This window comes from Mustela nivalis, assembly GCF_964662115.1.
Source record: "Mustela nivalis genome assembly, chromosome: 5".
Classification (NCBI taxonomy): Eukaryota; Metazoa; Chordata; class Mammalia; order Carnivora; family Mustelidae; genus Mustela; species Mustela nivalis.
In genome coordinates, this window is record NC_139024.1 from 54,984,995 (window position 1) to 54,997,719 (window position 12,725).

Below are 12,725 nucleotides of genomic sequence, written 5' to 3' on the forward strand. Positions count from 1 at the left end.
CAAAGATGTTGTAAGTAAACATACTATCATCTATGTTAGAAAAAGCAGCATATGGCAAATACCACAAAAAGTTGCCAAGGAGCTATGGTGGCGATTTACAGATCAGATATATATATATATAATTTTTTTTTTTAAGAGAGAGGGGGAAACATTTAAAGAGGATATGAGAGATGACTTTGAAAGATTTATGGAGTTTTGACATCAGTGAAGCAAGTGAAGTTTGCAGCTCTTGGGAGCCATATAAGAAAAAGCATTGAAGTTTGATCATAGTTCAGTTTTTCTAGGGAATAGGCACCTGTAGGAAGACAGTGAGAAATCAGGTTGGAAAGGTATCCTAAGTTTCTACTCTGTAGAGTAGCAAGCCAAGGTGGTGCTCTCAGATCAAAAACAGTAGCAACCACAGTGGTTTAAAGAGGAGAATAACTGGGTGCCAGTTGGCTCCATTAGCCAATTATGAGACTCTTAAAAGAGGACAGTGACAAGCTTGGTGCTATGTGTAAAATTACTCTGACAACGGGATTCGTGACAGTGCCAGAGAGTGCACTGGGGTGGGGAGAGCCCAGAGCTTTTCTGGAGGTAAACTGTAATGGCATCAATTCTGGACTTATTTTGTCTGTCTGCACGGTGTCCAGGTATTAAGTTGAATCATATTAAATTTCAGAAATTCAACAAATTTTGGCTTAAAAAAATGTAAACTCTGTATAAGCAACATACTGGATCTGGTAAGTCTGGCAGGTAATTAGAAATGTGTGTCTGGATCTGTAAAAAGAGGTCAAGATTATGGATATAAATAAAGTATTTTCAAACAAAAGAAATAGCCAACCCTATGCTAAAAAGATTCTCTTTCGCCACATACTAAAATAAACTCTCACCAAATTTTATTTCTTACCCATTTTGTGCCAGGTCTATAAGTACTAAATCCTTTTCCAGAAGAACTACTACAGCATATGGTTCCTGAAAATCTAAAACAGAAAAACAATGTTTTAAATAGTTTTAAATATGCAAGAAGATAAGGAATTAGATCATAAACATTTTTTATTATTATTTTGTTCCATTCTCTGAAGTATGTAACATTCTGATCTTGTACTACATGTAATTTAAGACAATTTTGTTTTAAATGAGACAGATCTATACAATAACTCAGACAAAATTATCTCAGTTTTTTAAAGACGAATAAGGCAAAAAGTTCACAGTAACTTCTATGGTATTGCAAAATCCAAGGTGGGCCATGGGCAACAAACCCAAAATCTAAATCACAACAACTGTAAGAACAATTCTTACTATTGGATCTCATAGGAACTCAAGTACTACTAAACTACTATAATTTCTTAGATATTTTATATGTACCTGTTTAACTATAAAATACATTACAGCTTTACATTTCAATTGGCTTCAAATGAAGTAAAACGGATCCAGATTTAAATTCCTCTTGAAAGAATATATGTTAGTTGTGATAGCTAATTTTATGTCAGCTTGTCTTTGCTTTGGTGTCCAGCTGTTCAGTGAAACACAAATCCAAATGTTGCTGTGAAGGTTTTCTTTAGATGTGATTAACATTTAAAACAGTAGACTCTGAGTAAAGCAGATTATCAGATATAATGTGGGTGGGCTTCAATCAGCTAAAGGCCTGAAGAGCAAAGACAGGTTCTAAAAAAGAAGCAATTCTGCCTCAAGACAACTATTCTCTGAATGTTCAGCCTGCCATCTTGCTCAATGAATTTGACTTATTAGCCCCCACAATTGCATGAACCAGTTCCTTAAAATAAATTCATTCTTTTTCTCTCTCTCTCTTCTTCTCTCTTTACCCTATTGGTTTTGTTTCTCTGGAGAACCCTGATTAATATACTAGTGTTCTATAGAATTCTAAAATGTTTCTTAATGTCCACAGTTTTGTTTGCCCTTAAGTGGCACTAAAGGCTACTATCTCATACTAACCAGATAAAGCTTATTAAGCAAAATTAACTTTTGAGATAAAACTTGCAAAGTTAGGAAGACAGCATCTCTCTCCCAGAAGAATTACAGCATACTAAGACAAGGAAACTACAGGTCTTTGTTCTGAATAGCAGATATCTATAGAGAATGAGTTTTAAAGATGCAAAGCTTATTACCATTTGGGTATGGTGTTTCACACAGCGTTAGAAAATCAACAATTGAATAGTCCATTTCCAGCACAGCAGTACTCTTCCCATGCATAACTGTTAAGCAGGGTCTTCTTCCTACAGTATCATAGGACAAACCTCCTGATAAAATAATAAAAGGTTCCCTGAAAATAAAATACATAGGCAGGATTATAAATAACATAGTGGACACTATTTTCTTGCTGTATTATAAATGTTTTAATTAGTAAAATAATAAATTCTAACATCTTAATGCATGATTTAATTGAATACTTGTGGATTTTTTAAATGGCATTAGGTAAGACCCATATATATATTTATTTCCCATGAATTCATGAAAATTAACCTACAGTAAGAATGAACATCGACCACGTTTGACTCTCATACCTCACCTTGGTCCCTAAAATTTTTTTCTTTAATCCTCTTTATACAACTGTCAAAAAATTATCTCTGTGTTTCTACTAGTCAAGACTCCTGAATATACAGCCTTTATTTCCAAACCTAATAACCAGGCTTTCTCAACAGATCTAAGAGAGCATTTATGGCCTGAGGCATCCACTGTATATAACAAATTAACTTCTCATTGATGTAGCAGGAATGTACTAGCTATAAATCACCCTTGAGAAAACAGTTATTCAAAATCATTTTCTAGAGGACTTCTGGAATTTTGGCTGGTATGCTATCCAACCACAGTTCCCATGTACATCCACTAGCTGCCAGCTTGCCACTACTGATTACTCTACAACTGTCTCCCTATTAGCCATTACTTAATGATTTATCTAGATTCACTTTTTAAAAGTGTATCCTTAAGTATGCAAAAGGAAAAATATCTTTTCATATGTTTTGGCCTGTATTTATCTTTGTCTTGATTATTCATGCTTTTTGTCCATATTTTCATTAGATTAGTAATCCTTTTCTAATTGTTTGGTAAGAGTTCATTGATTCTAAGGAATTAGCTTTGATCTGCTGTGTCTCATCATTTGTTGGGTGGGAAGCTGTTTATGGTACATCAAACAGATGATTTTAAAAGTTTGACATAAGATTTTCTTAAATCTCCTCATGATATTTTAGGTACTTTCTGAATACTTATTCTAAGTTCAGTAGATTCACCTACCCCCTCTTCACATCTGGTATAAGCAGTATGTAATAATACGGAATTGTTAAAAATGCTAGTTCTTAATTACTTATTATTTTTTTAAAAATGCTAGCTCTTATATTTAACTTGAAGCTTGTTTGTCCATTGTTATATCGCTGTGAATAATAAGAATATTAGATGAAAGCAATATTTTGTTACTTAAAAATAAAAGTGCTTGTTCTGGAACTAAGCTGTCTAAAGTTAAATTAAATCTGAGCTCTGGTTTTCCTTTCTGCGTGATACTGCAAAGCTGCTTAACCTCTCTATAGAGACCGAGTGCTATCTATATACCCTTGACAATTACTGAATTAATATACACAAAGCACTGGCATCAATGTGCAGCACATAGCATATTTTTGGTAAGATTTATTTATTATTACTACTATCATCAAATTACCATTATTATCCATTATGAAAGTTCCCCTTCTTTTGGTATGTGGAAACATTAACATTTCTAAATTGTTTATTTTTACCTAAAATAAACTCTAGAATAAATAAACTCCACTAAAATTTACTTAGAGTAGTAGTACAAATGTGTTATTTATAAGGAAATACAAATATTAGGTCAAATAACTCAATTGTTTTTTAATACTGAAACATTTTACCTATTTTAATATATATAATGGGATATGTGTATGTGTGTATAGTATTTTATTTAAAACTATACTTTCATATATCCTTGTTTTAGTTTTTTTCATAGAATTTATCATTAAAACTTATTCTGTTCATTGTTTTTCTCATTAAATTGTAAGCTCCATGAGGGCAAGGAGATTTGTTCATTTTGTTCCTTGCTGTATCCAAAACTTGGTCAATTAGTAGAATGAATACATAAATGAATATGAATGGAATTAACAGATATGTATGTTACACTAACCACTCTTTAGTTTACACTATCATTTAGATTTTTCACCACTAAAATGATTTTGTTAATATTATTTTTCCACCTAAGTGACAGTAATCAAGGTTAAATTCCCAAACAGAACTATACCAATACATTGTTTCAATCACTTTGCATAGTGTTATTATTATGACTATAGTTAGGAAAGCATATTTAATTTTCTTTCCTTTTGCTCCACATATAATGAATAAATAGGATACACTTCCTCTCTTGCATACTTTGAAATTTTCCATACAATTAAATATAAAATACTAGAAATAAGGATGAAGACTCTGACTTCATCTTTTACAGATTGGAGGCCCGGGTCATGTATTTTATAAGTAATATTTCAAAAATAGTCTGATAAATGCTTTTACATACAGCCAACTTAAAAAAAAAAAAAGCAGCATTGTTAATATAAAAACCAGAAACAGGGAGATGCTGAGCTACATAATAGAATTAAATTCCCATGGAAATATCAGGTAGGTTTGCCAGGTAAGTCACCAGTTTATTAGATAAATTGTTAATAATGGTATTTAATAACATCATGGCATTTAGGTAGGTTTATCCTCAAAAGGCAACTAAGTGTGTATTCAGTGGGCTTGTAAGTTGCCTACTCTTCTTTTCTAAACTTAGGAAAGAAAAAAAAATATGATGAAAGAAATAGGGATAAAAATATAAGAATAAAAAAATATGAGTAAGAAGCAGTTTCAAAGAGATACCAAGTTAATATTCTTTTTCGTAATAAAAGTTCCCCAAATCTAGCAATAAATGCATGTGTGTGTGTGTGTATATATATATGCATACATATATGTATACATTTAAATACATTTTTTCCCTTATATCTTATGTGTTCTTTTTTAAAAAAAATAATCTAAGTTTGCCAGGCAGGAATCACCTGACTTATGAACACCCAAGAGATTATATTTTTTCTTTATAAAGAACCAAACTTTGAAGGGTAAATATTAATGAGATGAATACTTTACAATAAGTAGTCATAAATGCAATGATAAGTATTTTAATACTAGATATTGAAAATTACATAAACTGTTTGTTGGCATTTAGAATTATATAAAAAACTCTAGAAATCTAGATTATTTCTAGGTAGCATATGAATTATGGAGGTGGAGAATCTGTTTTTAAACACAATGTTGGTTTTTTTGATGTTACAGTAAGACCTGGAGAAAAGATCATTTTTATACCGTAACTTAACATCAAATTTCAGTAGAATTTCTCTTAATGATACTGGATGCTCCTCAAGACTGTCATTTTGTGAAGATATCTGCATTAGAAGGGTGTCTGGACATTTTAATAATTTATTTAATCATTTAATCATTCACTCATTCATTCATTCATTTATGAGACCAAGTGCCATGCATGTGCTCAGGCAGGGGTAGGCAGAGGGAGAGGAAAAGAGAATCTTAAGCAGGTTCCATGTGGGGCGTGGAGCCTGACATGGGGTTAGATCTCATCACCCTGGGATCATGACCTGAGTTGAAATGAAGAGTCAGAAGCTTAATTGGGACTGAGCCACCCAGATGCCCCTGGACCTTTCATAATCTGATTGAAATTTTTAAGAGGCTGGACACTTTTAGTTAATTCCTTTGTCTTCTAACCTCCCCAGACTGGCCTTAATATGTGGTTTGGCTCAAGTTGTGTTTCATATGAAGCACTCTTCAGTTAAAGGAAGTACTTCTACCCAAAAAGCCATTTTTAAAACCAATTTGCTCAGCTCAGTTCTACAACATTACCCATTCATTCAAATTTATTTTGAGCACCTATATTCCTGAGAATAAAACAGTGCACTCATGTCTAGTGTACATGAACAAGCACATTGGGACAAGTGTTACAAAGAGAATAAAACAATGTGGAATGGTAGGCTGACTGTGAGGGAGGACACAGAGCAGTTACTGTAAGAGTGATCAGAAAAGATCCCTGAAGTAATGACAGATGAGCTGGCCGGAATGAAGAGGAGCCAGTCAAAGAGCTTGGTGTTGGGAGAAAAGGGTTGCACATTCTAGGTAGCAGGAATAATGGCAAAGACCCCAAGTCAGGAATGAGTTTGGTACATCTGAGGAATTAAATGGCCAATGGGGCTACAACACAGTGCGTAAAGCAATATGTGGTAAGAGATGACACAACTCCAAATCTTATAAAGTGCATCCTGTTCCCTGTATTAGGATCTTAAGAACCTGTCTCCTCCATATCAGCCCCAAGGTAACTTTAGTTCTGGCCCTAATAACCTGCAGCTGAAATTATTATAATAGCATTTGCAAACATTGTTTATTGCCTGAGATACACTTCCCCTCATTTTCTGTTTGACTTTAGCATTCTAAAACTCAGTCCAATTACTATCTCCTAAGAAAAACCTTCCCTAATGCAGCCACCCTGATTGTGCTTGGTTCCCTTTCTGTGTTCCTAGAATCCTGTGCCTACTTCTCAGCATTTACCAAAACAAATATCATTATGTTTATCTAGTTTACCTTTGTATTGTGAGATCCTTTAGGAAACAGAGAGTAAAATTACCTCTGCATCCCCAGGCCCTAGCTAAGGATGCCAAAAAGTGTTTAACAAATACATATTTAAATACCACTAAACCTATCACTCAGATGGTCACTAATACTAGGACTTACAATCAGAAATGCTGTAGGATTTGGTAATATTTGGCCAAATTTGGTAATAAACACTGCCTAAAGTAGTTTGAAATGTAACTGTTGTGCTGTTCTGATACTCTTTCTGCATAAATAGTACTGCCACCTGTATTATTCACTACTTCTATGTATTTTTTAAATTGGAATTTAAGCTCCAAATTCTCTCTTATGTCCTTAATTTACATTACTAACTTTATTAAATTCTCCAACTTTCATCAAATGCAGATGTGCCCTTCTATTTCAAAGGAAACACCTAACTATAAATTTGGTGAACAGAATTACACCTTGGCTCTTGAAAGCTAACAAATATCTTCTCTTTACTACTCTAACCTCAGTGCTCAACTTTATTTGGGGTTCGTGAGGAGCAGAGGAAGCATAAGGGAGGAAATCTTAAGTAGGCTCCAAGCCCAGTACCAACATGGGACTTGATCTCACAACAGCTGAGATCATGACCTGAGCTGAAATCAAGAATCAGCTGCTTGACCAACTGAGCTGCCAAGGTGCCCCCTAGTGCTTAGCTTTTTATTGAATGAATATATGACTTTTATGAGACCGTACATCAAATTTCTAAGATTCTCAGTTCAAATTCCAATTCCAAATTATGATTATCTAATTTGAATAGTCTTAAGAAAAATCTACACAACTATGATCTCATATTTGTTGTCAAATTGCTTACTTTTCACATAAAAGCTAAAGGCTAAGTTTTTTGAAGTATCAAATCAAAATGAAATAATCAAAAACGAGGGTTTCAAAAAATGAATTTTTAAGGGCTGAGAAGCAAAAAAGAAAACCTAAAATATAGGAAGACGAATTAAAAGCACTTTTTAAATCATGGAATGCTACAGTTTCAAACAATGCTTCTTTAAACTGTCTGTGGTTAAGAACCATTTAAAAAAAATCTAATTCATTGAAAATCTTTTTTTTTTTTTTTTTTTTGTAAGAAAAACAACTAAATGTGTCCACAGATGTTGTGGTAATATCAAATGGTATTCAAGTTTCCATACTCTTACTTTTGATTTCTGTATTTTGTCTCAGAGAGTTAGCTGACTGGAACCATTCATGCACCATACCTGGAGTAGCACTAGTCTAGAAAAGAAAAAGTTAAGCCTTCTAAGGATACTCCTTTGACTTACTCTATCATGACCAGGGAGGTATGTGAGGATGTCACTGAAGACCTCACTGCAAGGTGCCAAACTCCCTCACACCCTGAAGTTAATTCAGAAGCCATGGAATTCTTTAAAACAACTATTTGATAAGAGAACTACTGCTTAGTTATAACAAGTTTTCACCAGGGACCTTTTTGAGTAAACGTGAAAATAACAAGGTAGCATAAGAATAAACCATTATGATAAGGAACTGAATGCAGAGAAGCACAATAGGTCATAACCCAAGTTTTGGAAGAAGACATCTATGTTCAGATCCTAGCTCTATTACTTTGTACCTATGAGGATTGAACAACTTATTTTAATTATCTGAGCCTCAGTTTTCTCTTCTGATATACCTCATAGAGTTATTATAAAATCACATTGCATATACATGGCTTATTACAGTGCCCAGTACAAAATGCATTCTCAGGAAGTGACAATTACTTTACTGGCACCATGATGATAATATTCCAGTGTCCTTCTAGTTCATATCTGTACCTCTGCCAATTTTAAGAGGACTCTCTGAGAACCAGAGTAGCCACCTCGAAGCTATGTTTCACTAGTGACTAACCCTAATACTCTCCTTTGCTAATATAGATAAAAAGATAGAAGTTTGGGGGGAAAAAATAAAGGAACATGATTTAGACAAGTTTTTGTCTAAATGAGCAATTTAACAATGGTATAGATTTAGTAGATTTGTATATTGCAGTATTTACATAAAATTAAGATTTTAATATTGTTATGTTTATTTTATTGATATCATTTTCATGAAAAGTTATAGTAATGAGACTTAATACATATCCTTTTAGTTATCAAAAATGTGGAATCTCCAAAGACTTCTATAAATTGCCATGAAGTATACAAGAGTGATACTGAGAATGTGGTCTGTGAATCCCTAAGGGTTTCCAGGATCCTTTTCAAAAGGTCGAGGGTAAAACTACTTCATTATGGTATTAAGACACTATTGGCCTTTTCACTGTGTGATATTTGCACTGATGGCACAAAAGTAATAGCAGGTGGATTCAACTCCTGGTATCTCAGCATGAACCAAAGCAATGGCACCAACCTAGTCTACTCATTTTATTCCTCATCGCTTTACTTTAAAAGGATTTTTCCCCTTCCACTTCCAAAGGTCTTTGGTGAAGTAGTAAAATGACTAATTTTAAATACTGACCCTATTATGTCTTTCTAATGTTGTGTTAAGGAAATAAAAATATACACAAAGCACTTCTGTACACTGAATTGGACAGTTATATCCAGAAAAGCACTTGTACAGTTGTCAGAGTTGTAAGCTAAATTATCTATTATTTTTGCTTACAGGATGACTAACAAACTATAATTTAGGTTTGGGTAATTGACAGTCATCTTCCCAAAAATGAATGAAGTTAATCTTATATTAGGAAAAGCAACTGACATTATTTACGATGATAAAGTCTGGGCTTTCAAGTAAAAATCAAGAGTTTGGGAACTTCTATCTGCCATGAATTTCACAGTTTCCCAATACTTCAAGATTTTCCTCAAGAGATCAGTGGTGATTTCAGCAATTTAAAGATATATAATGAAATGCCTCAATACTAGAAGATATGAAAGAGTCAAACAGTATTTTCCTATTTATCAGTGCCATGATGTTACAAAAGCATGCAAGAGTGAAAGAGTCACTTCAAGTGCTGAAAGACCAAAGAATTCTCATAGGAAATAGTAAAAAAATTTACCAATAAGCAATTCAGATCTCCCACTACAACCAATGTTTAAGAATCTACTACTTGTCAAGTTTGGGTGTAGTGGCAAAGAATATTTACCATTATTTTAAAAGTCAAACTACATACCTCTGTAAACCTGAATTTTCTTTGTATGCCTCAATTAGAAGAACATTACAAAAGACCGACTGTAGAAGCAGATCTGAGATTTTAGCTGTAATCTATTACACTACACTTGAAAGAAATTTCCAAAATAAACAATTCTAGTACATTTTTAGGAGTTATTTTAAAATGTTTTGCTTATCTTAACATGCTAGGGGTTTTTTTTTTTTTTATAAAGATGTTTTTAGTTAGATTTTGTTTTTAGTTTTTTTTTTTAAGATTTTATTTAGTTATTTGACAGAGGGAGATCACAAGTAGGCAGAGAGGCAGGCAGAGAGAAAGGAGGAAACAGGCTCCCTGCTGAGCAGAGAGCCCGATGCGGGACTCAATCCCAGGACCCTGAGATCGTGACCTGAGCCAAAGGCAGAGGCTTTAACCCACTGAGCCACCCAGGCGTCCAGGGGTTATTATTTTTAAATGAATTAATAAGTATTTTTTTAATTCTAAACTTTATTTCTAGTAGGGTAAATATCAATAGTAAAAACCCACATAAAGTAGAAGATGTTTGGGGTTCTCAATAACTGAGTGTAAAGGGTACTGAGACCAGTTTAGGGACTGATAGTATACACATAAAAATTAAGCCCACACAAAAGAAAATTGACAATCATGACAGGCTTTCATTTAATACAAGTTAAAACAATTGGTTGTAATTATTAAGAGATGATATAATAATATAAAAGGGTGTTATAATAAAGGTAATAATAAGTAAGCTTAAGTTTATTAACAGGGACTCTATTAGTACCATACAAAGAAATAAAATGGCATCCTTCTCTAAATTATGGTTTTTTGACCATTAATACAATGATGAAGATTCACTGAAGCCTTTATGATTTCTCATTACCAGTCAAACTATAAGAACTTAGGGGTTACATAGCAATAACGTGCTAAATAACATGTCCTCTAACATGTGAAATTCATGTAAATGAGTGGCTGGCAAGACTCAACTTGGAGATAAGACAGAAAAAGACTCCATGAATTCTACAGTCCTCACTTAAGAAAAAAAAAATTCTTAGAACATCTTCCTAAACTTGAAGGCAGAAGCTTAAGTGCCCCTATAAACTGACAATGTCATGAATCTTAATAAATTTAGAAGAATTATAATATTCTCTTGTAACCATCAAAGGCTGACAATCATAACAAAAGCTATTAAAATGAAGTTGTCATGTCTATGGCAACACAGCTCTTCTCTACCTGTGCTTTCCAGGGCAAAGCATCCATTCTGGTGCTGACATTAAACTGGAAAGCAAAATAAACTTAAGCTATCAACATGATAAGTCAATGAGATAAAAGTTCAGAATTTGGTAGACATAACCTAACCATAAAAATTCCAGAAAAATTATCCTTTGGGGTTTCGATGTATTATAGTTTCATGATCCAGTATGGTTAGGATGCATGAAATGTATATGGCCCTACAGCAAACTGTATTAGTCCATTACTTTTTTTTTTTCTAGTATCAATTCAAATGAAAGAATTTTTGTTAACAATCAGGCATTTTTTTCAAAAAAAGAAATCTAAAACCTTCAATTAAGTCTTTGTCATGCAGAATATTTGTGATTACATGAACTATACATGAAGTTCAGAGTGTTACAAGTATGATTTCAAAGCCTATCTCTGAAAGAACATTGCACAGTTTTCAAAATCAGGGACACCTGGGTGGCTCAGTGGGTTAAAGCCTCTGCCTTCGGCTCAGGTCATGGTTTCAGGGTCCTGGGGTCAAGCCCTGCATCGAGCTCTCTGGTCATCGGGGAGCCTGCCTCCCCCTGCCTCTTTGCCTACTTGTGATCTCTGCCTGTCAAATAAATAAATACAATCTTTTTTAAAAAAATCATTTACTGCAGACAAGGTCTTACATGGATTTGATCCCTGTCCCCTTGAACAACATAACCTAAAGCATATAAGCTGATATCAATATATATTATAAGCAGCCCAGGACTAGAACAATTAGTGAACCATCACGAAGATATTCAGTCCATGCACAGATCATAAGTAGATGCATTTTAGAGATGGAAAAAAAAAAAGCAGATTAGGATGAATAATGATGGAAACCTACCCTTAAATTAGTTTGAACAAGCCATAAGGCTTTATGGATTCAACAGAGAACCAATTTAGATGATGAAGAAGAGCTGGCTCTAAAAGAAGAAACCACAGAAAAGCTAAGAATGAACTTCAGCAGTAGAAAAAAGTGTAAGAAAGTGTAAAAAAACAAAGTGTAAGAAAGGACTATCTGAATATCCTTAACAAGTAAGAGATAATTTTGGAAACAATTAGATCTGAAATGAAGCTATGCCTTCTTATAAATAATACACATCAAAAACCACTAGCCTAAAAAAAAAAATAAGTATAAGGTTTTAAAAATTCTATTTTAGGATTTCAGAAATGGAAGATGTGTTACCAAAATGAGTATCAGCTATTAATATGGCAACTTTGTTAAATTCATCTATTTCTAGATAGAGGGGCATGGATAAACATATAAATAACGTTGGTCCCTGCCAAAACATAATATCTGAGCTGGATGACTGCTTGCCAAAAATTAAGTTGTAAAATTTTTATGAAACACCACTTAATATGCAGATGGAAGCAAATTTAACTTCAGATCCCTATTATCAGAGCAGGTTGCCTTTTCTATTATAACAGTAATCATTTAGGAGTTCACACTGTGGTGACAAAATATAATACGATTCCAAAGCATAAATGCTTACTTTTAAGGTAAGGAAGTTACTAAAACAAAAACATCTCCCATTGATGAGACTGATGAAAATGTTACAGTTTATACTAAGTCTTTGAAGTGCACACAGATACTTTCAAGAAGGAATGTGGGAACTTGTCAAGATTCATAAAAATCTTTTATCCTCAAAATTTCACCATTGGAAATTTACTGTAAAGAAACAGTACAACTGTTTAAAAAAAAATCTGTTGAATTAACTATAACATCAAAAAAGAG

General features: G+C 33.4%; 1 protein-coding gene across 6 annotated transcripts in view; it reads right to left on the reverse strand.

Annotated features, from left to right (window-relative positions):
* The window catches only part of STXBP5 (syntaxin binding protein 5), a 175,984-nt gene that overhangs the window by 75,767 nt on the left and 87,492 nt on the right, over window positions 1-12,725 (reverse strand). For all 6 annotated transcript variants that reach the window (XM_082730336.1, XM_082730334.1, XM_082730332.1 and 3 more), the window contains exons 10-11: window positions 2,109-2,263; window positions 890-962 (exon numbers count right to left, since the gene is read on the reverse strand). In XM_082730336.1, the coding sequence (XP_082586462.1) occupies window positions 890-962; window positions 2,109-2,263 (228 nt within the window). The remainder of the gene's footprint in view (window positions 1-889; window positions 963-2,108; window positions 2,264-12,725) is intronic.